This window comes from Corvus kubaryi, unplaced genomic scaffold (assembly GCF_017639235.1).
Source record: "Corvus kubaryi isolate FWS band 111438036 unplaced genomic scaffold, C.kubaryi_AGA036_p1.0 37285, whole genome shotgun sequence".
NCBI classification, from domain to species: Eukaryota; Metazoa; Chordata; class Aves; order Passeriformes; family Corvidae; genus Corvus; species Corvus kubaryi.
Genome location: NW_024581089.1, coordinates 1,029,855 through 1,057,439, shown reverse-complemented (window position 1 = coordinate 1,057,439; position 27,585 = coordinate 1,029,855). Strand labels below are relative to the sequence as shown.

The 27,585-nt window shown below is 47.6% G+C and overlaps 1 protein-coding gene across 4 annotated transcripts in view; it reads left to right on the top strand.

Annotated features, from left to right (window-relative positions):
- The window catches only part of FBLN2 (fibulin 2), a 95,601-nt gene that overhangs the window by 15,541 nt on the left and 52,475 nt on the right, over window positions 1-27,585 (top strand). For all 4 annotated transcript variants that reach the window (XM_042026659.1, XM_042026660.1, XM_042026661.1 and 1 more), the window contains exon 2: window positions 11,579-13,030. In XM_042026659.1, coding sequence (XP_041882593.1) covers window positions 11,704-13,030 — 1,327 coding nt within the window. In that variant the 5' untranslated portion in view covers window positions 11,579-11,703. The remainder of the gene's footprint in view (window positions 1-11,578; window positions 13,031-27,585) is intronic.

The window sequence follows — 27,585 nt, the reverse complement described above, 5'->3', positions numbered from 1 at the left end:
TCTTGGGAGACTTTATTTCATCTCTCATGTTAGTAACTTTCCATCTTAATTTTCCTTCTCAGTCATGGGCTGGACTGTGCGTAGCTAATGTGGAAGGAGGGACTACAATCTCATTCTTCTTCTGTTGTACTAATTATTTATTTTCCCTTGTATTAATTACCTTTACGCTTACAGGATTTCCTCAGCTGGAAAATAAAGTAGTTTCCTTCCCTTCCAGAAGATCATTGACCAAAACATAAATACGTATTTCAATGTGCCAACACCAAACAAATTGTCCATACCAGTCAAGAGACCACTTTAGGTGGTGTATTGTTTGCTGCGACAAAAATCAGATTGAATTTACTGTTTGGTCAGTGTGTTCAACAAAACCAAGATGATGTTAAAGGAAAAGAAGTATTCTTGTTTAAATTATGTGCGTGTCTATAAGGTAACATATAAAATTACTCAGTCAACATTTTCTGTTAATGCAGTATCATCTGGATTGCTGGGATTTCTGTTTTGAATGTTCCACCTGTAGTTGCAAGTGGTCATGGGTTTAGTTGCATTTGGTGATGATCAGTAACTTAAAACATTCAAGAGTATGGGTTGCACATTTACCCAGCAGATCACAGTAACTTTCTGTGGTATTAGAAAATGTAATGTATAATTTACAAAATAAACAAGAGTTGCTTTTCTAATCTCGTTCTGGTTTGTAGAGTGAATATGGTACAGAACCACAAATTGTTATGAACACAAGAACTGCACGCGTGCATCTGAGGGCAGAAGCTGTCTCAGTGCATTTGGACACTCAGCAAACTATCACTGGGTATGCCAGCTTGGGGTTCTGCACAGAAACAGAAAAAACAGTGCTCTTGTCTCCAGGAAATTATTCTGCAAATTAAGGTTACCCCTTGGACAATATGGATCTGGTCCATACCAAAGGAAGGAAGTCAAGATCCAGGATTCCAGATCTACTGCAGGCAGAAGTGTTGTGCACCTTCCTTAGACAGCAAAAGGATGCCAGGGATTGCAAGAAATGTGTGTATTTACATGTTTCTTTATCTGTGTTGAAAATCTTCAGCAAGAATTAATACTAGATATTTTGCTTGTAGCAACCACCCACTTCATTTTATAATGGCCTCTAAATAGCTTCAAAACTACTTCAGCTTGGTTCTAGATAAATTTACTGCCTGTAAGAGAACAGGTCTTACCACTGAAGAAGTGAACCAGGCATGTGCTGTGATACCTCCTCTGGAACACATCTGTGGATTCCAGTCTGCAGTGAGTGGGGTGGCATTCCTGGCCTTGGCATCTCCTGAAGGATAAATAGGGCTCCCACTGCTCTCCATCTGATCCCCTCTGGCACATCCCCAGGCTGCAGGAGCTCAGCATCTCCCTGAGCCAGCAGGGCAGCATCAGGGGCAGGCACAGCGGCTGGAGAAGGTCGCAGGCAGTGTGTGTGTGTGTGCTGGGGGCGTGGGACCCTGCCCTGGGCCATCACCCTGAGGACTCGTGGCCCCCAGTGAGGCACAGCACAGTTCAGATTCCAAACCGGGGAGTCAGGCAGCAACTCTGCACTCCTGGGCAATTCTTTACAGCCTTTGGGTGTCTGTGAAGGATAAACCCGAGGTGGAGGGTGGGAGGTGGTGCAAGTGGGGCTTGTGTTAGCTCCACCTGGCACTGTCGTTGTCTCTGAACGATGGGCTCTGAGCTGGAATAGCAGAGCAGGCTCCTTTCCTTTTCAGTTTGGTATCCAGCAAACCAAATTAATTCCATTATCTTTTATGGAAAGTTTGTGCAGGAACACTTTGGATTGATGGATTACATCTGTGGCTGCTGACTGATTAGCAGCATGATAGATGCAGCTTCATTTACAGGGATTTACTTTCATTCATGAGGAAAAATTGAAGGTTTCTTTCCAGCACATTTTTTGCATTAAAACTGTTCAAAGTGCTCAACAAATGGTAGGCTTTGATTTCCATTTGTTTAATGCCTGTGGTAATTAACATTTCTATGAGAACATTTTAACCAAGTGTTCTAGTTTTTCCTCCATTAAAATAATAATTTTTTGCTTTAGCTAAAGAATTTAATTAGTATATATAATACCCCTGATACAGGCTTTCTTTTGTCATCATATGAAAGGAAACTGTTCCCAAGGAATGATCACTGCTGCTTTTTCTGGATTTTATTAATTTATAATTGGTAATATGCCTTGTGGTACATCCAGTCCATACTCCAGATATGCTCTTGTCTGCACTCCATGGAGGGAGAGAAGGTACATGCATGAGTGCTGAAAGAAATCTGAGTTCCTTTTCTTCAGACCAAGGATACAGGGGCAGATGCTCAACCAGATTAATTAACTGGGCATTTTTCAGTGCAGAGTTGCAAGGCTGGATCCTTAACCCAGCCTGCTTTTTTGGAGCTGGTTTTTAAATCCTGTCTCCTTCATGGCTTGTAGAAAACCCTAGGGCTGCGTATGAGGAAGAGAGGCTGAGCAGCAGCAGAGCAAAGGAGATGACTGTTCGTGATCCTGGTTCCTTTTCCTGTTGGGAGATGCATCCCACACCATGGACGTGTCCATGGATCTGCTGTTCAGGTTCAGGCACAGACTGGCTCTGGCAGGAGAGGTTCTGTGCAGCCTGCCCTGCAGTGAAGCGCAAAGATTTTTGTTCAGGCTTACCTCAGGTAGGTCTTAGAGGCAGAAGGAGTGGTCAGGACAGTTGTTTCTTCTTGCACTGCTCCTTCTTGTTCCTTCTCTCACTCTGCCCGGATTAGAGCACAGCAAACTCTCAGGGTCACAGTCAAGAGCAGGACTGGGATTATGCCAGCAGTAATAATGTGCTCAGGACTGCATGGTGGGCTGAAAATTTTGTAAATGACAAATTCTGGGAACACTTACTGTAACCGAGAAAATGCAATCCCAGTGACTCAAGACAAATATTCCCTTGAAGTGAGAGATGGAGGTGAAAATGAGAGCAGTGATGCCTCAGAAACCTGAAAGAAGTGATAGCCCAAGTGATGGATAACTTTGAGCCAGCATTTTAGCTACAGGAAGTTAAGAGTCTTCCTTCTCCAGTTTCCCTCCAGCATTTCCCCTGAGGAATAGCACAGAGAATGCTGTCTGTCTGTGGAACCAAGACAGGGGTGTCCCGTTGTTTATGTTGGGGCAGAGCACAGGCAGGAGTGGGTGTGCAGAGTTCACCTGCTGTCACACAGCCTCGCTAGGTGCCTGTGCAGCTGGGGCAGCACAAGAGGTATTTTCTCAGCTGTGGAGCAGAGCTTGGCTAAAGGAATTGGTTTGTTGCTACAATTGGTTGCTGAGAGCACATTTATTCTCTTGAGGGACAGATCTGGATGCTGTTGAGTCACGGAGCAAAAGAGTTTGATCTTGGGTCCTTGTGGGACTGCTACATTGTGAGAAACCACTGTGCCTTTTGAGTGGCGTGTGTTAAGATTCACAATCTCCTTCTGGAGAAATCCTGACTGTAGGCAGCAGCTGTGTGTGGTGTGGGTCAGAAGAGATACATGGACAGAGCTGTCGCGGAGAAACTGGGAACCAAGTTAGCAGGATACTATAAAATGTTCACTACTGTACGTGTTCCTCTCTTCACACCAACGGCGAGACTTTCACCATTAATCATGATAGTGACACAAAGTCAGGACGCAATTACTGAAAAATTATTTGCTACAAACTTACTGTATTGACATTTTGTTTTGACACTGGTTTGGAATTAGTTGACAGGCTGAAGCAAACCCCTGTGAGTTACTCTGGAGTCTCAAATCCAGTTTTTCAGTCCTGAGGCTGAAGCTCAGGCAATGGAGGAAGGAAGCACTGCTCCTCTGGCTGGGAGCAGTGCTGCCTCTCAGGTACGCTGTCAAAAGCTGCCTGGCAGCTCCCTTCAGCCTTCCCTGTATGAAAACTGTTGTTAATTATTTCCAAATTGCCACATGGCAGCGCACAGGGCAGGAAAGGCCACTTGCTAAGCTGTCAGTGAAATAGTAGGCTTTCTTTTGCCTAATTTATATTTTAGATGGGGGTGGGGAAATTCTTAGTTTGAACTGCTCCGAAAGAGCTGCTTGAAATAGGTAGGGAGTGCCCAGATGTTCCAACCAACAGCACCTTTCCCAACAGAAGGTCTGTGTTGCTGTCACTGCTCAGGGCAGCAGGGCTCAAAGTGCATAATAGAAGACTGGATTAAGAAAAAGAAACAAACCCAAAACTTAAATCTGCTGCTTACAGAGAGTTCTAAGTAGCACCAGAGTTCTTTCATGGAGGAAAGAAGAAATGGGGAGAGGGGATCACAGAGGGAGTGGGAATGCCATCTCAGGTTTTGCATGCCACTGTCCCTGAGGCTGCAGCAGCCCTGCAAATGGGAGCTCTGTGGAACAGTGGGAAGGGGCAGGGGGCTGGAGCATCCTGGAGGAAGATTAGAGAACGGAAGCAGAGAGAGAGAGAAATCTAATCCTTGAAAGGATATATTTGAGGGGCACAGTTATGAGATTGTGCAGGGGTGCGCTGTGCTTGAGTTACTTTTGGTGGGAAATGGTGAATCTCTAAATAATGGGGAACTCATGGAAACTAGGGATTTGTTCCGCCTGAAAGGGAAGAGAGGAGCGCAGCTCTTGAAAAAAATGAGAAAAAATTCTTTCTTTCACTGATCAGAGCAGCCTCCAGTACTGACAGTGCTCACCTGAGCCCAGAGCCCATGGCTGGTGCTGGCTCCTGGGCAGGGCTCCTGGGAGCTGTGCTGCCCCATCTTGAGGCTGTCTCCACATGTGTCCGGCTGCTCAAGGTGCTGTGGAGCTCAGGGACCTGCCTGCTGCCAAAAGAGCTCTCTCTGTGCAAATTAGTTCATAACTTATGAGCTTTGACAAGTTTTTGTTGGCTGTGCCTTGGGAAACATTTTTGAGTGGCTGTTGCTGAGTTTGCTTTAATCTTTCCCCAGATTTCTTTGGCTGGTGTGGAAATAGCTGGATTATTTAATTGTGTTTTTGAGGAGTATATATAGTCACCTGAAACTTGGTGATGTAAAAAGAAGAGGAAAAAAAAGTGCCTCAATAGCAAACACATTTATTTTCACTGCAGTGTAAGAGTTTGGCTCCTTCTGCAGCAGAGCTGTGACCCCGGCCCAGCTGCCAGGAGCCTCCTGTGCATTGTCCGGAGAGGAACCCGGCCCTGGTCAGTTTGTCAGGGACCCCTTGGCAGAGCACTGGGCCCAGCCCTGCTGCTCTGGTCCCTGCACAGCGCCGTGCTGAGCTCTCTGTGTCCCATGTGAGCCCTTCCTCTCCAGCTCCTCGCCAGCTGCTGTGCTCCCACTGAGTCACTTTGGATCTGCTGCACCGGCGACTCCCAATGACACAGACTTTCACTCCTCTGGAATCCAAGTACCTGCCCTGTTGTTTTGGGCTGGGCTGGGGTGAAGGGGAGCACTGGCACACCAGACCTAAGACATGATTCTCCCCTCCCCAGCTCTGTCATTCCCTTGGAAAAAGGCTGCCTTCACTCTCCGGGACTTCAAAAACGCCTTCAAACGCTGCACATTCTGAAGAATAAGTCCCAGAGCTGCCTGGTCACTTCTGTTAATGCTTGGCTACTTGAGCTGAAATACCTCGGGTGATGCTTTTCCATTACTGCAGCGTGTCAGGTTCCTGTTTGGATTTGAGCGTGGGGAATGTCCTGGAAAGCTTCTGGAGCATCTCTGCCCGGGGGCGCTTCTGCTGGGAAGGGAGTTCTTATCGGAGTGGCTCTTGGGAGACTGCATGAGTTTTGATCCCATCCTGCTCACTTCTTGTTTGTCCCGCTCTCGAGTTCGCTGTTGAATTAAGTAAAAATCCTCCAGACTCCCAAATGTCCATTTTTAAAAGCTTTTCCATGAAAAGGGGGTTAATGATAACTGATTTCTTATTGAAAATAAAGCTGAGGAAAACTGCCTGCAAAAGATATGACCCCTGAACACGGGCTTGTTTAGCCAAGAACCAGTGCGCTGACAACTCCGGAGCGCTTTACTTTTGATAACAAAAAGCAGCTCGTGTGATTGGGATTTAGCTTGGGGTTTATCCTACCCCTCTGCTCCTTCTGCCCAACGCAGGTGCCCCGAATGGGAAGGGTTCAGCTCCGAGTCCATCAATGAGCAGGCAGAGATGATGGGCCCTGGGCACTGAATGGTGCATAGGAGCAGCGAAGGAAACGCTTCTCCCTTTCCATTCATCCTCCCGGTGAACAGCAGTGCAGTTCCCTCTGCGAGGAGAGCAGCAAGCCCTGCCAGCAGCAAGCCCTTCCAGTGCCTGGTGAGATCACAAATTTCCGGATTGAGAGGGTGTGAAAGGAAGATCTAATCCACGGGCTGGCACAGGCTAGTCAGGAGTTACTGGGCTTAAGGGGTTTTTTCCTGGTTTTCATACAGGATTCAAATACTCTCACAAATTTCCATTTTCTCTTGCATTTAAAAGGGATTGTTTTTAAATTGTTATTTCCTTCCGTCTCCTCCCTTCTTCCTCCCGCAGTCTAAACTGTGACCGCAGGCAGTGAGGAGCTGCTGGCAGCGGCAGCAGCCCAGAGCTCTGGCTGGGAGAGGTGTGAAAATGCACGGACTGGGGAGATGCATTCCCCCTGCTCTTCGGGATGCGTGTGCTCATGTGCTTCTGCCTACTGCCCTGCTCTCTGCGGGGCTTTCGCCACTGTGAGAAGAGATTCAACATCACCAAAAGATTCACCAGCACAGAGCAGGGCTGTGTTCGGTCCCAGGTCGTGTACAGCTCGAACCTGGAGGGCCAGTTTCAGCTGGCTGGCACTGGGAAACCAGGAGAATCGTTCATGGCAGCTCTGTGGGCTGATGAACTTGCTCTGTGCACGGGTGGCGAGTGCCAGCCCTGCACTGGCTTCCCCCCAGCTTGTTTCTTTGTGTGTCTGAAACTTGGGTGTGGATTCATGGGCAAGCTCAGGGGCTGCCCCCAGTTACACCAGGCTGGCATCTGGCCCTGCTCACTCTTCCAAAGTAGAAGATACAGATCAAGCCAGCGTTTCTGTTATTGTCATCCTCAAAAATGGCAGTTTAGTGAGGGACTGAGAGGTGGGACAGAGAAAAGAACTGTTCCATCTAAACCTCTTCACAGGGATCTGCACCTGGTGAAATCACAGGTACATCTTCAAAGGTGGAAGTCAGTGGGTTCTCCTGCAGTGCACTGGATTTATTCTCTTTTCTGCTCTTTGTTTATCAATGGCTGCCTCTTTTTGTTCAGTGAGCATTTGACAGAATGCCGTTGCTCCTGTGGCATCTCCCCCACATGTGCACACCTTCTGCATGTCTCTGGGGCAACCCTCACACAGAGAGGTTGTGTTGTGTGAAACCTTTGAAGGAGAGTGCCTCCTGTCACCTCTGCCTACCTAGAATAAGCTTTCTGGTTCAGCACTGAAATGAAACCATCTGGAAAAAGAATCTCCCAATAAAATCCTCCTCTTAATTTGAAGAAGTTGCACATTTAAAATGTCTAGATCTTCCGTGGGAACACACTGGTTTCATCAACATTTTCGAGTAATACGACTGAACAATTTTAATCAAGTCAACATTCTTCCTTTTGGTTTTATGTTATGGCTTTGATTGAAGTAAATCACTTGGAGTATATTGTTTTGCAAAAATGTCAGAATTTATAACTTTTTGGCCCCAAACTGAATTGAAATAAGCATCTTGAAATCTTGTTTTATTCCTCTGCCAGGAGACAGGACTATGATGTTTTTCAGCCAGGACTAGTTATAATTTTGATGGCTGCTGCTGTTAGCCTTGGATGTCCCATCACACAGATACTGGGTTCATCTGCTTTCCTTTTCCATGAAAATGTGTGCCTGCAGCTCATTCTTATTGGGACTCTTTTTAAAGCTGGTTTTCCATAAGGTGTCTTTACTTTGCCTTTCCTAGGAATACTTTTTGAAGAAGGGATCGGGACATAAGGAACGACAGTGGTCTGACCATCTGCTGTTCACTGCTGGTTTACCTCACACGTTTGCTTGGGTAGAGTTTGAGGCACTCAGTCCCAGTCCAGAGCGTTGTCCCTCCCTTGCATGGGCACTCCTGCTTGCTCAGGAGGTGTTTTGAGCACAGGAATAGCAACAACTTCTTAAATAATGGCCCAGTAAAACCCAGTAAAGCCAACACGGTTGGCCCTTGAACCAAAGGAGAGCGGGATATTCAGGTTAGGAAATTCCACAATGGACATGAATGGAGTTCTCCTGGGCCATGAAGCAGTGCATGAGGGCTGGCACGGGTGGCACGTGGTTGCCTTGCTGTAGAGCTCTGTAAAGCTTTCAACAGAGCCTTTGAAAGACGTCTATTTGAGGCGTGCAGGGCTTAATTTGTCACCCAACGAACAGCAAAAGTCAGTGACGTTGGTAAGGGTGGGTGAAGGGCACTGGGGAGAGTACAAAGAACCAATTCTCATTTTAGTGCAGCCCTTGTGTATTGCCCCAGTTGTGTAAAAGGACATTGAGGGAAGCATTAAAATAGTTAATGGAAACAAATCCTTGCAATAACATCTGCTGTATTGAACTCCCCTGTCCTACAGAGACAGTGTATTTCTTTTACCCTCTTGGTTCAGACACCTTTATTTACAGCTCCAGCTTTTGATGCCGTTCCCGAGTAATGAGCTGCTGTCTCCAGAGCACCGTTGCAGTGTTGGGGAAGGGCACGGATCCAGAGGCGGGGCACATCAGCTGCGGGGGCTGGCAGGAGCACAACTCTCGGCTTGCAGGGATGAGGGCTCGGTGGGGCTCAGCAGCCGTGTCTGTGCTTCACTCAGAGATGGTTTTCTCTGTGCCTAAAGCAGAGGCTGTTTCTTTGATATGCGAGTTTATGGGTTGGGGGGAGTGATGGGTGTGGAGAACAGATGGAGAAAGCACAGGGAAACGCAGTGGGTTAAAGGAATAAAAAGATACTTTTGTTGGAGTCATTACACCAGAAACAAGGAGCCTCTGATGAAGGAAGGTGAGCCTGAGGAAAGGGAAGGTTGTGGTGTCATTCATGGAGGAAGGGTTTATAAGGATTTCAGCCTTATCAGCTCAGCTTGAAAACGCAGATGTCGAGGAATGTGGAAATGGTGGGAAGAGAAAGGCACAGGGGGACTGAGCAGGGCAGGGAGCAGAAGGTGTGAGAGGCAGGGACAGGGCTGGCCATGAGCTCTCTGGGCTCTCCGTGGGCGAGAGGCAAGGGAGCAAGGATGGGAACAGAGGAAGAACTGGCGGTGACCTGGACAAGCAAACAAACCCTTGGATGGAAAGGGGTGTGGGTGAGGGGGGCAGGAGGTGACAGCACAGGGGAGGGCCACCGAGCAGCTCCTTTCACAAGAGCGGGACTGTCCTGTGATAAACCCTCAGCTGTCCTTGAACCTGTAAGATATCACTGACTCTCTGCCTCTTGCTTCAGCATAGGGGTCAGTGGAGTTTCTTGTTGGGAGTTGGAATTTGTGCCTGCGGAGTTTTGGGGAACCTGAACGCCTGAGCAGGGCAGCCAGCCACTGCTCCTGGGGTGTCCCGCTGCCTCGGGCCCCTTCCCTGGAGCTGTGCCCCAGCAGGGCAGCACAGGCTGGCTGGGCTCAGGGGTGACACACACGAGCTCGTCCCTTCCCTGTCCCACAGGTGATGCTGGGCCCTGCTTGGTGCACACCGAGGCTGCCAGACCTGTGCCTCTGGCACCCAGGTGGCCCCTGGGGTGCTGGGGCTCTCTGGGAAGCCTGATGTGGAAAAGGGAAGACGGGCCAGGGCAGAGCTGAGCTCAGCTGCCTCCCCGTGGGCTTTACCCAGGGGACACACATGCACTGAAGCATTAAAGCCAGGAGGTACCATGGGAGGGGATGTGGTGAAATCCTGCTGTGAGACCCTTACAGAAGGTATTTGTAGTTGTCCTCCCCGTCATTATCTCCCAGCTAAAGTAATGTAACAATTACAAATTTGGATTACCTGGAAAAGCTGCTGAAAGCAGGATAAATTATTAATTCCCAGGCTGCATTCTGAAGAATTAATTTCAGCACCACATATTGAAAATTCTCTTTCATGAGAAATAGCCTGGTTTTGAGAGCAGTTCTGAAAAAGTGAGATTCTTCCAAGCCACTCTATTGCATTTTCTGACAATTTTGTTTTTCCTTCAAACACTCTCCTTTAGCACACTCAGCTAATACACTCAAATTAGCAGTAGGAAGCCTACGTTTGTAAGAATTCTATCTCTGCACAACGTCCTGAAGGAATTGGGATTCCAGGGCAGAACTGTGGAAATTCTGAGCACAGTTAGTCCGTATCTTATCGGAACAGGCACACTTTTCCCACGGCCTGGCCGCTTGCCAGAGCGACTGAGCAGGCGTGGTGGAAGCCCCCTCTGAATGGGAGAAGTAATCTTTCTGAATGGGTTTTCTGGCACAATTCCTGTTGCGTGTGTGGTTTATTGTTCTGGGTGATGTGACTGTATTTTACCCCCTAGATAAGTGTTTTAGGGTTGTTGGGTTTTTTTATGATGGGAGGGGTCCTGGGAAAATAATCAGATTGCTGGTTCTGTAAAATTCTATAGGCAAATTGTTTTCCTGTTGTAAGTGGTTTTCCATGTTAATTATGTAGCTTTTTGATGGTAATTTTGATAGAAAGGACAACGGCTGATTAACCCTTGAACTTTTCCACGCTCAAAGGGCTTAGTAATTAAAAAGAAGACCATTTTCTCTTCTTCAGGGCATTTTAACAAAGTGTTACTATGCCAATGCACGTATGTATATATGTATATTGTGTGTTCATACTGTAGTAATGCACTAAAGAGTACTGCTGGGGTTGTCAAAACTAAAAGAAGTGGTTGCCAGTGGTGGCACATCCCCGGTTGTTGTAAATGTCCTCAGTGAAGCTGGAGTTGATCCCTCTGTGCACCACAGTCCTGCTGTGGAGCTGTGCCAGCCTCTGTGAGCGGAGGATCCAGCCCTCAATATGTATTACAGGATAGTTAATGCGATGTGTAACCACAAAGTAACCGCAATACACAAAGAAGTTCTATTTTAGCACTGCTGGAGCAAAGAAATAACTGCTAATGCTGAAGACTGAAGTGCAAAAGATTGCTCAGTGGGGGAAGGAGGCAGGAAAAAATGCGTATTTTGAGTTAACATGTGTACAGACAAATTCTCACGTCCCAAGGCTAAGTTTTGTCTATAAAAATTCCTTAAGATTTGAGTCTTTGTAATTAAAACATAAAGAATAATTATCTTAAGCTCATATCTGCAGAGGAAGAACTGTGTATTTACTTATTCTCTGCCAAAAAATCTTTATAGCTGGAAAGACTAACAAAAAGGCATTGAAGTATAAGGAAGGGCCTTCTTTTTATTGAAATATATATGTTTTGTCAACAGATTCAAAACAGAGCAGTCACAACCATTTCTTTCTTCCTTTCTTTTTCAAAATAGGGGTGGGGGAAGCATCCAACTCCAAACTTAGTGCCTATAATGCTTGGAAGACATTATGATTAATTTTTGTCCTTAGGTTTCCAGATGTTGGATGTTGTCCCAACTTTTAAAGACCTCTAATGTTTAACAGGATATGTGCTGAGTGTAGTCTTTGTAACAGAGTTTTCTTTCATAACTCTAGGATCTATGAGAAAAGGTAACTCAGGAAACCACTGCAGATTCGGAGCTGAACCCCCAGCCTTCTAGGAAAGCAGCCAAGGTTGAACGTGCGAGGTTGGACCGGAGCCGTGTTCCTTCGGGAGGACGATGGCCAGGGCCCGGAGCTGGCAGCAGAGCCCTTGGAATGCCCTGCTCCTGGCGCTGCTGTGCTCGGGCAGCTGCCGGGCGCAGAGGGACTGCACGGGCGCCGAGTGCCAGCCCCTGCAGAACTGCATCGAGGACGTGCTGGAGGCCGGCGAGTGCTGCGCCACGTGCCTGCAGCACGGCTGCACCTGCGAGGGCTACCAGTACTACGACTGCGTCAACGTGGGCTTCGTCAACGGCAAGGTGCCCGAGGGACAGTCCTACTTCGTGGACTTTGGGAGCACGGAGTGCTCGTGCCCCAAGGGAGGGGGCAAGATCAGCTGCCAGTTCATGCTGTGCCCGGAGCTGCCCCCGAACTGCATCGACGCGGTGGTGCCGGCGGACGGGTGTCCCCAGTGCGGCCGCATCGGCTGCCTGCACGAGGGCCACAAGTACGTGGCGGGGCACACCTTCCACATGCCCCCCTGCAAGGTGTGCCACTGCCCCAACGCCGGCGGGGAGCTGATGTGCTACCAGCTGCCAGACTGTGACACGTTCGCCTTGAACACGGCCAGCCCGGGGGACGCCGAGGACGGCGAGCCCGAGAGGCACTACGACGATCCCTACAGCTACGACCAGGAGGCCTCCGAAGGAGACAACACCCAGGTGGAGTCTCCAAAAAAGTACCGGAGTTACTCGTCCGTGGAGCACGAGAGCCTCAGCCAGGAGCAGGGTGAGGACTATGACTACCTCGCGTCCAGCATGGCTCCCTCGGCGCTGGCCCTGGCTGACGCCCACACCGAGGGCACGGCCGCGCCCGGCACCACCGCGCTGCCCAGGGGCCCCTCCGAGGTCCGCAGTGCCACGGAGCGCAGCGAGAGGAGGAGGCTGCCCCGCACCACGGCGGCCTCCCTCCAGCAGGTGACACGCAAGGAGGCACCAGCCACCACCAGGGCTCCTCCGCAGCACACCACGGCCACCACCGAGACACCCCAGCGACTGGAGGAGCTGGAGAGGAGACCGAAAGGGAACAAAGAGAGGCACGAGCAAGAAAGAGCCCCCCACTCCAAAACGAAAAAGCATGCCAGGAAGGAAGAGCCAGAGAACAGCATGTATCAGGACTTGAAAGAGGTGAACTTTACAGAGCCGAGCTGGGCAAGATCATCCCATGAAACCCTCGAGGGGAATGATTTCCCCAAGGTGAAGTTCAGTGCAACAACCTCTCCGCCTGTTGCTCTCAAGGAAGACCGTAGCCAGTCCTCCCCAAAGCAGTCCCAGACGCTGTATCGTTACCATCCCGAGGAGGACGGGGACCCCAACTCCATCCACGCTAACCCCAGGCTGCCAGAAGGTAAGAGCTGCTCCCAGTGTAGGTGTCTGGAGAACTCTCACTCACAGGAACGTTGGTGCTCATCCTCTGGTGTGTTGTTCTTACTGCTGCACGTGGCCATGGAATCAAGCAAACCACCACCAACCTTCTTCCATCCCTTCAGGAGGTGGTTTGTGTTTCATTTCACAGAACAGGTACCATTTCACTGTTGCCCACCTTGCTGTGATTTCACAGACAGTGGTTGGGGTTTTTTGGTATTTTAGCTTTATTTCAGATGATGATTTATTAAACTGGCATTTTTCTTCAGTGACTTGCTTTTAACTTATGTTGTGATGTTCAAGAGACATCTTCCTCTGCATAGAAGGATTTAATTAGTTAGTTCCAGTTACCAACTCAGTAATCACATTTGTAGCTTTTGTCTTCTTCTGGGAAGGAAGTGAAACAGTTGTGCTTTCACTTTCTAAATAAAAATATTTAGAGCACTTGTAATATTTATCCCATGATTGAAAGCCTGTCTAAGCTCATTAGTTCAAGAACTTGAGAGATACACCCAAACACCCCTGAGGACTAGTAGGGAGAAAAAGGACTGTCTCTTGCTTTGTGTTTTCTTGGGGCTGGAAGTTTATGATGTTTATGATCAACTGTGGCATGTATATGTATTTCCTTCCTGCCTCTGGATTCCTCTTGACATCTGCAGGGAGTGTTGATTATATGCTTTATGCAGTGCTCATTACTGTAATGAATGCAAACTTTGTCGCTGTAAATTAGCGCACATACAGCTTGTACTTCCAATTCATTTTTCATCAAATCAAGAGCAATACCTCCTCTTTCAAGATGCGGCACAAAATGTTCTCACGAGACTCAGCTGGAGGATGCTTGCAGAGAATACTGATTAGTCCCTAGGCAGTGGCATTTCTCCTGTGCTGTGTAGGTAGCCCTTAAACATCTTGAGCTGTCCAGCCCATCTCCTGGGGAAGGTTAAGGCAGATGGGAGGAGGAGAGCAGATTGGGAGCTGAGACTCTAAGTCCCAACACAAGCAGCACCTTGTGACTGTTCAAACAGAAGGTGTGCCAGGTCCATGGATGGAGATGGCAGCTTTTTCCTTTTCCTTTGACTTCCCTTTATTTGTTCCAGCCTACCTCAAAATCTAAGCTGAGCCATGCACCAAGGCTGTGTATGATACATGGGCCTGTTTCCTGGTGCCACATTAAAAAAGATGCATTTTTAAATTAAATTGCCTTTTCTTTTTCTTTGAAAAAGGAAAGATGGGTGGAGCACTCTGAAATTTTCAATGAGAGGGTTTAAGAAAGTCTGTTGCCGTGAAAGCGTTCAGCAGCAGAGCTGAGTACTGCATTTCAGAGTCTGCTTGGGTGATTTGCAGTCTGTGATTCCTGGGAACTGCTTGGCTGAGACAGGTCTGGTTGGGGGCTGGATTAGGTTGAGGTGCCTGGAGCAAAATGTGATGGATGGCATGTCAGGCATGAATTGTTCAGCTGACAGAAGCAGGCTTGGGGATCACTGGGTGCCATTTTCCCCTTAGCTGACATACCTACGATTTCCTTTAAATATTGCAGAAGTAGAAATGAAAAATAAATGTCCCTTGGGAGCACAGGACTCTCTGACTGGCCGTAGATGCTGCAGCTCTGAGGCTGCTGCTTCCCTGCCCCACGGAGCTGCTGCATGTTTTGGGAGCCAGCACCAGTGCCACCACCTACAGTCACTGACCAGTGGGACCTGGCCAGGCAGCCCCTGATCTGCCCCACCATTCCCATCAGGAATATTGGTGGAAGATCTGTATGGAACTAAGAGCCCTCTCCAGAAATGAGGGATCTCTCTTGCCATGGCTAGCACCAGCACTCGTGCCCAGGGATAGCAGTGTTTCCACTTGTTCTGCTGGTTTAATTGACGTGGTTGTGATTCATGTGAGTAGCTCCATATGTTTCAAGTAATAAAACACATACATCTTGTCTCTTGGTGACTCCTGAGCCAGTGGTAGAGGGGGAGTGAAGATATTAGTCAAACTTGAAAGAAAAATTAATCTTGCCTCCACATACGGAACGAAAACATAAATTTTGTGCATGTATTTCCAACTATAAAATGACAGAATCTACCGGAATTGCCAAATAACTTCTTTTCTCCCTTCAGGAATCGTCAGCATGATGTAAACTGCAGCAATCCCCTGATTTTCAGAGCCTGTGAGGCTGTTGTGTTGTTCCCTAATGAGGCTGCAGTCACTCTGGCAGTGTGCAGGGTTTTGTTCGACCAGCTCTCAGCAGAGTGCTCTGGGGTACATTTCTGTGCCTCTATGGCCACTTCAGGTTTATTTTTATGTTTTGTTTAGTGTTTCTTTTCCCGCAGAGTTTAGAAAAGTTTAGAGAACCATGGGAGCTTCCACAGAGGCTTTCAGCCCAAGTTAGGTGGCTGTTGCATTTGTTCCTCCTATTTAGCTGTATGCTGGCTCCAGAACTCTGCTGTGGTTGGATCCTGATGCCTTTGGTTAAAAACCTGGCTTTATTACTTGTATTTTGTATATCTCGCATTGGTTTTATATGTAGCTGACTTTTCATCTCGCAAATCTCTGCTGGTTTATACGTGATCTAATGGTGGAAGCAACATGGAACACTTGGGTGCTCAGGAAAGGTTAACTTTGTGTTTTGGTTCTCTTTCCCCTTTTAGCATTGTTTTTCATCTGTAGTATTGCCCTGTGTTCACACCAGCCAGCTGAGGTGACCCCTGTAGCATCTCCTCTCGTGGACTCTGGTAATTGCCATTTTTTTGGGGATTTTCCCCTCTCCTTTGTTGGCTGCTCTGAGCTTTGCTGGACCAGCCCTTCTGCAGATGTTCTGGTGGCTGCCTGGGGCAGCAGCAGCACTCACAGCCCCAGGGAGGAGCATCCCAGAGATGGTCCCTGTGGGAGCTGGATTCTCCCTGTGCCGGGGGGGAGCCAGGCTCAGCTCTGCGGGCTGTGGGAGCCCAGGGATGTGCTCCTGCCTCCCCCAGGGACGGTGCCTCCTGCTCAGGGGTCTCCAGCCCCCCTGCTCCGTGCCAGCCCCAGCGTTCCCTCACTGGGGATCCGCTCCAGGTGAGTGCTCTGGTCACAGATCTGGAATAGGGGCTGAAGAGAACTTCTGCAGCAGCACACAGGCCCTCTGGAGTTCTGTGCAAGTGCTGGTTACTGCATTCCTGAAGGAGCTGTAAGTGTACAGCAGAGGTAATTACTCATCTGAGAGAGTGTAAATTAAGTACTTTCACCATGGGAAGGGGTGAGATTAATGGAGACTGTTCTCTTTATACAGTCTCTCTCCAAATATTGATCTTACCTTGTCACTTACTGCAAGAGCAGCAAACAGGGGGAGTTTTAATTTCTGTATTGCCTGTTTCCTCATCCTAAAAATGCCCTGATCAGGGGAGGGCTGCCTAAAACATATTTCAAGAACTTATTGTCAAATTCTGTTATGTTTTTCCCACTTTCTTCCATTTCCCCATGCTCTGGCAGTAGAGTGCTGTTCCTTGGATAAATATAACTCAGGTAGCATGCAGCCTCATTGTGAATGTTTTATGATTTGCATTCTGGTTTTGGCAGGCTCAGCAGCAGTTTGGGTCTAGCTGGAACTGTCATGTTTCAGAGTGGAGGTGGTTTTCCACTTACTCTCCTCCACAGTTGGTGATTTTTTTTATGGTGGTGGCTTTTAGAGATAAAGATAATTGCTCTCGAACTGAAGTGAATTGCACCAATTTGTGAGCTGAGATCAGTGGATGTGAGAGTGGCATTTATTGCAGGCAAATTCTCATCAGGCAGGAGCTACTGGGAGGCTCCTGTGTAACTTCTGGGGATGTAGCTGAGATCTCAACCAGCTCATGTGCTGGGTGTGTGCTGATTCTGAAACTCATGGAGAAAGATGACCTTGGATTTCCAAACTGAGGACAAACAGATCCATGTGCAGGTCCAGGAGTTGGACCTGATGATCCTTTTGGCCCCTTCTGACTCCGGATAATCTGTGGTTCTGTGAAAGCAGACCTGCAGTGAGGGTTTCTGAAGCATCCCCTGAGCACACCCACACTTTGTCCCTCTTACTGCCACCATAAAAAGCACTGGAGGTGGGAGAATCCCTGCATGGTCCTTCAGACACACACTCTATTTGCAATTACTTTGTATTTTTTGCTATCAGGTGAAGTGTTGTCTCAAATTCACTTGAATTACCTCAGGCTTAATCCTGTGTTCTTTACTTTATCCCAGTCCTTTCTGTAGCAGGAAGAAATCAGCTTTGAGCACTCAAAATAGGATATCTGAGGAATAAAAATAAGCCTCAGGAGACTGGTGTTCGAAGAGAAAAAGCCTCTGGGCCAGCAGGTGTGAATCAGCATGAATTGCAGCCCCGGGTGACAGTGTTCAGTGGTTTCTTTGGTAGCTGAAGTTCTGAGGTAGCACGAATGGGAAAGAGGCAGGCTTGCAGAAGGAGGAAGACAAAAATACTATAAAATTAAAAAGTGGCTATCTGTTCTGGCAAAAATGGCCTTTGTACTTTATTAGGCAGCCAGATGCTAGTTCAGGAGGAAAAAGGAAAATAATTTAACCATTTCTGTTAATGAAAACATCCCATGTAGGATGTGGGGGGGCTGATTCCCTCATGGCTGCTACTGCACAGTCTTCCCTGGACCCCTTCACTTGTCACCTCAGGCATGAATTTGGGAGCAGAGGGTGCGAGGAAAACCCAGACCTGCCCAAATGACACACAGGAGTGCACTCAGAGTAGTTGTCTGCAGACTCTGAAATAAACAGTAGCCAAGGTATCCAATGTCCAGGCACAGACAGCCAGGGGTGACCTGGCTCTCTGCTTCCCAAGCTCTTGCTTCCAGTGGATGCAGCAGTAGGTCTGTCTCAGGTGCTTGGAGCAGTCCCACGTGAGGAGCTGGAGCAGGGATCGGGGGCTGATGGAGCCCCCCAGTCCAGGCACGTAGGCAGCAGCAAATCCCAGTGTCCAGAGCTGTCCCAGAGTGTGCTTTTGGGGTCACTGCTGGTGCTTTGGGGTTTGTGCCTGGGGGATGTCTCTGGACATGTTGCTGCATGGCTGCTGCTTGCCTGGCTGTGTTTTGGGAGCTGCTCTGGGTCAGATCCTGCTGTTGCTTTTCCAGCTGGCTGGGCTTCAGGGCTCTGCACTGGAAATGTTATTCCTTGCAAGAATTCCCCTGTAGAGCCCAAACCCTCCTCACCACAGCCCTTCTTCCATTCCTCACGTGTATCTTCCTTCTAAAACTGAGATATTAGCCACAGGTTGTGAGCTCCTGGCTACCAATACTTTTGTGTCAGGCTTTCTGGGGCTGTTTTGGTCCTTATCTAAAAGAGTATTTTAAGCCGTAGCTGTATATTGAACCAAGAGCTTGTGGTCTTTAGTTAGAGAGTATAGTCTAGGTGATCCTTTTCAAAGCTGCAGAGATCTGTGCAGTGGTGCACAAGCCTGGTATGCAGAACGCCAAGGTTGGATGCCATGCTTTGCTGAAAGTGGTGTAGACTGTCACAGTCAGATGTCTGCAGACTTTTAAGAGCCAGGTCTTAAGTTCTTCTCTTTTCAAACCCCAGTACCTGCCAGTCTAGTAAACAGCGATGTGTGAGAAGGTGGCTCTCCATCTTCCTGTATTGCTCTTAAAATTGGGGTAACAGCTCCTCACTTCAGTGTGAATCACTGGGGACCTGACAGGCAGGTACAGTCTGCAGGGTGGGACAAACGTGTGTTCCTGCAGCTCCTGCCAGTCTTGCCTTCATTAAACACCCTCTGAAGAGCACAGTTCTTGTCCCAGCTCTGGTGTGAAGGCGAGGTGCAGCCAGACCCTCTGCTGGTAGTGCATTATGCCCCGAGCTGTTTGCTGCAGCACAAGGAGTTACTCCCACAGTTGGCTGCAAGCGTTCTGGAGAAGGAAATCCATTGTGTTCAGTGCTGGCACCGCGGGACTGTGCAGAGAATGGCTGAAAGTGGAACAGGATGAGGCATTCACACCTGGCTGGGGCGTGTAGGGGCGTCCCATCCTCCCTGGAGCACTGTGCTGCTGGCACAAACCCAGGGACAGTGCCTGCGTGGGACAGGCTTTCCACAGGGAACACAGGAGGGTTTTCAGATATCCTTGCCTTCACGGGGTTTAGTTACTAAGATAGTTTAAATCTCAAATTGTTGCCATGGTGCAGCTGGAGTTGGGCACCTAACCTAGGATGGCATCAAAATACCTCAGAAAACCCATCTCGTGTGCTTGCTCTGTAGAGGTAAAAATCATTATTTGTGCAAAGTCAGTGCCATCCATGGTTTGCAACAAGAACATTGAATCTCAATTCTGAAATTCAAACATGCTGCAGACAAAGTATGAAAATAAGATGGGAGTTTTCTTGTACAAATTAATTACCCACTTGAGCAGACGAGGCTGTTGGGCTCACCAGGTTTCTCAAGTGGACTCCATTTGCTGGTTATTTATAGTAGGTATCTGAGAGTATATATTTTTTGTATGCATGATTGATACTCCTTCAGAAAACAGAATTTAAATGGGACTTCTTTGCAGTAATGTGTCTGTTACTCTAATCGATCACCCAGGAATTAAAACCAACTCTGAATATAGCTCCTTGTTAGAGAAAGGAAAGTATATAAGTAGTAATTCCTGATCCAAATTCTGTGAGACAATAACCTTTTGAACAGTTTCAAATATGTAGGCCAAATAAACGTAGCTTTCTAGCATATGCTTACTCATGAAAGGATTTGTAATTTCATTACCCCAGGCCTCACAGCGAGCAGTATCTCTTACCTCTCAGGGATTCTTAGGTAACAAGCCAGCAGTAATTGGAATTTTATAAAGATCCCCTTATGTGTGAGCAGGTTTTATGTTTTCTTGACTGTTCCCAGTCTGTCTGTGCTGTGCCTGAGGTGACCAATTCCCTTCCAAAGCCACCAGAAAGTCCTAAATTGCCATCCCAAAGCACCAGGGGTGTTTGCACTAAGCCAAAGGCTGACAGAGGGGTAGGAGAAAGAAGTGTTTGTGCTGTATTTGGCGCCAGCAAAACTCCTGTGCACGTTTTCCCCTTCCCTGCCTTTGCCAGGGGCCAGGGAGCTTCAGAGCCCCCCTGGATCCACCTGCCTTGCTCCACCACTGCCTGTGGGTGTCTGCGACCCACAAAGCACCCTGCAGGTTTGTAGGCAGCAGCATTCCTGAGTCACTGTGTCTGCAGCTGGTCACTGCCTGCTGGAATTGCTGGTTTCCCTCCATCCTGGGGTGCCCTGATGGTGATGGGGTGGCTGATGGTGATGGGGTGGCTAATGAGGTGGTGGCAGTGGCTGGGGTGGGTGCAGGGGGTGGGAGGGGAGGTGGCTGCTCCCCCTGGGCAGCCAGGGTGGGCTTGGGGCTCGTGCTGGGGCTGCCCTGCCTGCCCCCCTCCAGCCTGGCCACGCTGCTGCAGGTCTGGCTGCAGCTTCTCCAACGCTTCCCACAGCAGAAATGGAGCCATTCAGACAACTCCCCAGAGCAGTAACTCCTTCTCCCTTCTTGTCTGAGTGCTGCCTGCTTTTGTGATGCTGTTGTGAAGCGAGGCCAACTGCATTCAGAAGGGCTCAGAGTTGTTTGACCATAGCTTTGAATTACCAAGTACTAAAATAAATGTTTATGGCTTCAACAGCTCTGGGTTTAAAACCTTTTAACACTGTAAACAGTTGCCTGAAAGGGGAGGATTTGCATCAGTAACTTTTAAAAGGTGTTGTAAAAGTTGACGCTCTTGTGAGCTATTGCTGTGTGTAAACTGTACATCTTGAAAATAATGAAAATCATCACATGAGATCTCGTAGCCTTACTGCTGCCATGCACAGGGCAAGTGACTGCTTGCAGCTGCAGTGACCTGGACTGCCCAAGGAATAGGTGTGTATCAGTCTGAACACCCTTCCACCAAGGTTATTTGAACTGGGGACGTGAGGATGGCTCCGGGGTAAGGAGGGTGAATGCTTGGGATGAGCTTTATTTTGTATGAGGTCACTACGTAGAAATGTTACTTCTAGAAGAAAAATGTGCATCTTCTCTCCTGTGTTGCCATCTGGGCTGCACCTTTGCCTTCCCTGCTTTGTTTTGGCTTTGTTTTTTTGTTTGTTTGGCTGCCACTGGAGCTCGGTGCCAGTTTTCCCTCTCCTTGTTTGCTGCGTGTCCTCCTGCCCTTGCCAAGGCCCTTGTGTGGCTTTGCAGTTCAGGAAATGTTCCCTTTCAGCTGAGCCAGGGCTCTGGGGGTGCTGATGGCTGTGGTTGGAGGTGGCTGGGGGGGGCTGCCCAGCACCGGGACTTGGTGGCCCAGTGTGGGGGCCCTGCAGCCTGGAGTTGGCCACCAGGCATCGAGGACCAGTACAGGAACTCTTCTGGGAGAGCTGCAGGCAAGAAATGCGGGGAGACATGTCTCCAGTGGTGTAAGGGAAATCAGCAGGTTACCAAAATCCAAATCAACTGGAAAAGCAGGTGTGTGCTCAGTACAGGATGATCATGAGCGCTGCTGAAAAGGGACTGAGTACCAGATGGGAAAAATGGGTTTTTCCATGGATGTCTTACATAGTCCAGAAAAATTTTAGCTGATTTTATGCAATATATTCTGGTCTCAGAGTGGCACTGAGATGCTTTTTGTGTAATAATCCCCACAGCACCGTGTGAGGGCTCCAGTCTGGCACTGATCTGTTACAGCACTCACCTCCTCCGTACATTTCTCTGTGAGCAGCAGCATCAGCTGTGTTTGGAGCAGGGGAGCTGGAGTTTGACTGGAGCTGGCTCAAAGGCAGGGAAAGAATTGAGAAGAAGATGAATGAGCTCTTGCAACAAGAACATCTGGCTGTACCTCAGTTTCCTTCTCTTCTCACCTCTCACTGCTTTTAAGTTCATTTCAGTCTGAGTCTTCAAAGACACTGTATGTGCTACTTACTGGAATAATTTCTGAGCACAAGTTAAATTGATTAATAGTAGAGAGTTACACATCTTGTATGAGGTGAATCTCCTAAAGTGCTTCTTGTACTCGTGTTCTGATGGAGACATCCTGCAGGGACTTAGGAACCAATTATATTTTGTCAGTGGTTTGTAGCACAGAATTTGTTCTACTCGATACCAAACCTCCTGCGTGCCCATGGCACATGGAGAAGACATTCCAGACACACAGACCTGGCTTTGGTGGGGAGCAGAATTCCCTGGAAGGCAAACACTGAACAGCAAAGCATGCCCTGTGCTCCGGCCGGCTGAGCAGGGGAGAGCAGAAGACTCGTGTCCAGACATGTCCAGTGTGTCATTCCAAAAGTGAACTTCATGACTATGAAATGAAAATGTATGAAAACGTATCTTTGTCATGAAAATGGAGCTTATATAATGGTTGTTTCTCATGGCTCTTTCCATCAGGTAAAAGAGTTCTTTTACGTTGCACAAGCAGAATGAGAAGCTTTGAGCGAGTTTAGTGGTGTTTAAGGAGTCTTTTTTTCTTTCTTTTATTTTTAATAATGATTGTGAGAAATCACTAGGAGGAAGACTTTTGGGTAAGAGTGTGAAGGCAATGCACTGTGTGCCTGGTGGCACAGAAAGCCATACACCCACCCCAGAGCTCTGCCAAGTGCTGTCAGGGCTTGGCTATCAAGCTTCCAGTTGATGGCTTTAAAGCTCCACTACACCCGACTGTAATTCTGCAGCTACATCTATAAAACATCTTGTTTATGGCCTATAAGCAGCTGAAGATTAATATAGTTCTCCCTCTTATCCAAGAATCCTTCCTCTGCAATGTTCATTAATTTTCCTGGTGTTGGAATTGCCTTGCATGGAATTACTGGTAGTTTTCATTTCCAGATTCAAACCTACAGTGTTCTAGCCAAATGATTTTGTAAGAGATTCACTCTGAGGAACTGTTTTCATTGAAGATAACACACACTTAAGTAACGTCTCATGTAGTAATGATAAAATTTGTACTTTTCCTGGTTCTGGATCAAAGTTGGTAAGTGTTGTCTGAACTCATGTCTGAAATCAAAAGCATGGTGACCATTGGTGATGGCTGGGCTTTACATTAAAGGTTCCATAAATGTTTAATTTCAGTCACTTTGGATTGACTGTGGTGGTTTTGTTGGTGGAAGATAAATACGGAGACTTTCCAAAACCTTGTGCTGTGGTGTCAGAAGTTTTGGATGATGCTTTAAAGTTATGAATGTGCTTTGCATGTGTTCTTGAAGCACAGACTTTTGCCTTGCCCAGCCTGTGGTCCTGGGAAAGTTTTCCTGGTAGTGTCTGTGCTCTTTCTCCTTCGTCCTTGGCCCCGAGGGACAAGAGGAGCAGGTTTGTGCTGTGGCATGGCCAAGAACCCGTTGTGGGACAGGCAGGGACTCTCACTGCCTTGGCACCAGGTGAAGCTAACCAGTTTAGAGGAAAAAAAGAATTATACTGCTGGTTTTCTTATTCTTGAGGAATGTAACCAGCCAGTTAAAATGAACAGGAGCTTTTGCAGTCAGCCAAACCTGACTCCAAAACATTTGCTTTTCAGTGTGAGTAATTTGGTATGCAGAAAAATTGTGGCATGTGGCAGAGAGAGGCCAGTGTCAGGCTGAGCATTGGGACACTCCTGCAGGGAGGACGAACGAGTTTAACACTGCTGGGCTGACACTGAGCCTCCTTTAGCCTCCAGTCCCAAGTCCCCATTCTCACTCCAGACCGTGCAGAGAGCCAGTGCATCATCAGCACTGCTGTTTGTCTGCACCCCTTAAACCATGGGATCTGACCTTTATTGGGTAATATTGAAGTCTCCTCTTGGTATGGTGAACAGATTTACACAGCTTTGAAATCTGACCCTGCTACTTCAGAGAGAGTGCTTGCTGTTATTCAGCCTTTACATGGAGTCAATAATGTTCCTTGAAAAAAGACTTTGAAGGTCAGACCCTGTCTCGTCAATGCCATGTTAACCCCATTAGTTTCAGTAAGGTATATACTCATTTTAGCTGTATTGGTCCTCTGGTATTACTTTAAAATGGTGAAGAGCAACGGTTAAGCATTAGAAATTCTAAAAATGAAATGCTATCTTTAAGAAAGAACTCCTTACATCTCACATGGACATACAGCAGTTGCTCTCACTTCACAAGGCTTCCTTTGCAGTAACAAAGCATTAACTTGTTTGTTACATATTTTGGTCAGACTCAAATTCCTCTCCCAGAACTTACAGTTAATCTATAGTAAATGAATACCTCATAAACCATATGATCATTATATAAATACATTATTGTAGCCATTTGTCTCTTTTGTTTGTAAATTCCCCAAACTGAATGTCTGGGTAATGGATGTTTATGGCCATGCAGCTGATAGCACTGAGCCCCTGGCACGACACGGTGCTGAGGGTCACAAATGAGCTCCTCTTCCCATGACAGGCAGGAAAGGACTTGATGCCTACTCATCCAGCATCACCAAACACATTCCTTTAGGAAAGAAGAGCTGGTGATGATTGATTAATATGCTTCCCCCACCCTTGCCAGTGAGATTCTCACTGCTCTGTTTCAAATGTGGCACAGACAGCTTCAGACTCCCACAGAAGGTTAATCATGCACTTGAACATAAGTGTCTGGACTGTGGTCGGTTTTGTGCCATATGGTCAGTTTTATACCCAGAGTCATTGCACATTTTTCTAAGTGTTTAGCTTGAGACTTGTCCTTGTGTGCTGCATTCATACCAGGTCAGAATGATGCTTGTCTTGGAGCAAATCTTGGCTTAGTTTGGTGTAGTCCTGGTAGTGGTGAAGAAATCTCCACAGCGGTTTCCCATTTTATGTTTTTTAATGGCAAGAAACAGATATATATCTATATCTATCTATATATCTCATAGAATCAAAGAATCAATAAGGTTAGGAAAGACCTCAAGGATCATCAAGTCCAAGCTTTCTCTCTCTCTCCCCTGCAAGGTTCAGGAAAGAGTCCATTTCCTGGAGGGCCAGGGGACCACGCTGCTGACGTGGTGATTGATTCTGTTCCCAAAGATGAGCTAGGGAGGTTTTTTAACCCCCTCTCGTTTGTTTTGACTGGCTGTTTGCTGCCACCTTGCTGAGATTTTCCTTTTGCTGCTTGAATCCGCTCCAGATTCAGAACCTGGAAGCTGCCAAAGCTCATGGCAAGTAAGAGGGAGCAAGTGTTGGTGCAGTGCAAGGAGAAGGCAGGCTAGCAGTGGGTGCAGAGGAGCGATGGTTTTGGCGCAGTAGCCCATGGCACTCTCAGTATGTGGGTACGTGTTGCCTCATATCTGTGCATCCAAGGATGAAAAGCAAACTATCTGCTTTCATAACCTGTCCTCTCTCTGCTGCTCCCTCAGTTCTAGAGTACAGTGCAGGTTTGTTTGGCCCTGCCTCTCACGGGGCAGAGAAGGCAAAGTTTAACCTTTATTCATTCAGTATCTTGGTCTAATTAGGAGAAGGTGCTCCATGTGGGCTCCTGCAGCCCAGCTCAGGGGCCTGGCCGTGCGTGCAGCTGGTGGAGAGTCAGGAGAAAGCTGTACCCTCGTGTGTGGATGTGCAGGCTGAGCTCCAGCACAGGGTTGAAAGTTGGTGTTCAGTACAGACACTACCCACAGCATGCAGGATGAACGTGTCCATACAGCCAACACTGATGGGCACAATGGGCATGACTCTGTTGGGTATCCAGTGCCTTAAAAAAGGTGCAGAGGAGCTTCCAGCTGTGTGCTGGGAGCTGTGTGCTGAGGCTGGAAAATGCCTTTATCTTGTTTTCCCTCTTTCCTTATTCCCTGGTACTAAGACTTGGTTGTTAACTTTCAAACTGCTGAGCAACTTTTAACTACTTGTGTGGACTAAAAACCACCTTCATCAGAGGCTAAAATAGCTCCTAAATCCCCTGAATTAGTCTGGCAAGCAGTTCTACGGCAGTGATGGCTGTTGCCACAATTTATGTAATTGAAAATAAAATCTTTGTAAGCAGGAGTTCAGGAGTGGCAGAGCTGCTCCACAGGTGTGTGAGGTGCTGTGGGAATGCTGGCTGGCTCCATGTGAACACTTGGCATACAGACAGATGGAAATTTTTGCATGTCCCTTAAAAGCGTGGTGCTGCAGAGCCCTGGGGGTTCGGTCACTGGAGGTCAAGGCACTCCGTGAGGTGTCCCCAGTGAAACAGGGAGCCTTTGCTTGGGGAGCTGAGCTGAGCCCCAGGGCTCAGAAAATCTCAAAGTGATGTAAAGTAGGACCTGGTTTGCAAAGCAAACACAGCACAGCAAATGCATTTGTGATGTATCTGTAGCTTGATAACAAGTCTGTGTAAACAGACTGCACCTGGCTTCCTGCTTAGCTGCAACACTCGCCTGGCTTTTTCTTCCATAGCTGCCAGTTATGCAAATTGATTAATTTGATGAATTTCTGCCTTTTGTAGCAAGTCGTGTTCAGAACAAGGAAGAGAGTTAATCTAGCCTGAGGTTACAGTTGCTTGTCAAGTGTTGTGCTTGTAAAGAGATGAATAAACTCTTTGCAGCATGGAAATGTATGCCTTGGACATCACCTACAAAATTAAAGGAGTGTCAGATTCTACAACATTGTTTCAGATAATCTGATATTTGAGGTTATTTGTAAGGTTCCATTCCCTGATGTCATGTGGCTGCCCAAAGCCATCATCACCTTTCATTTAAAAGATGTGTTTTAGAAAAATAGGAGGCTCACAGTTTTCCTCAAAGAGAAAAACAAAATCTCAAATGTTTAAAACCAAACAAAACCCACCCACCCTGTAAGGAGAGAGCAAATTAAAAGCGATCCTGCTCTGTCACACGCCGTGAGCTGTTAGAGGAGTGCGTGATGGGGTGGGCTGGGTTTTTTTGTCTATTTAACTTTAAGCCTGGAGGTGGCTAAATAGGAATGGTTTAAAATAGCCCCACAGTTGCCATAGATACTCATCTGAGTTGAAAATAGAGGTCTGGCCCAAGTTTGGAGTGTGTCCACCCAAGCCAGCCTTGGAGCGGGTGCTGGGAGCCGAGTGGGCTGGAGCAGCCCCACGAGGCCGCGGTGCCGCAGGGATTCAGCCCAGGATGGGGATGTGGGGATGTGTTTGACATCACCAGGCAGCTCCAGCAGGGCTTTGCTTGGGCCTGGAGACTGGGAAGGGAAAAAAAATCCTTCATGCTTCAAATGCTTTCCTCCCTTTTTTTGCCCCAGGAGGTCTGTAGAGCTGGAAAAAAATGCCATGGAATGCTGCTTTCCTGGCGCTGGGTTTGGTTTTTATTTGTAAAATGTTATGTGCAACAAAACAGCAGCAAATTTAAACTAGTTCAGCTGGATGAAACCACCCTATTAAGGTAAATTTGGTTTATTTGTCCCAGGAATGTGTAGCAAATGCGTGTCTAATTACAGATAAGGCAACTGAGCCTTTCATCTTCTTTCAGTGAAAAAAACCTCTGCAAATACCATGGAAAATATTTTGTTGAAATGAATGAAGGTCTTTTCAAGGATTGGGTTATCACAGATGAGAGCCCCACTTGAGGGAATTGGCAATGTTTCTCCCTGTCCTCCCGCTTTGTGGGTGGCGTTGGGTGTTTTGGGACAATTGCAGCTGACTCTGGAAATGCCTCACTTTGAGATAAC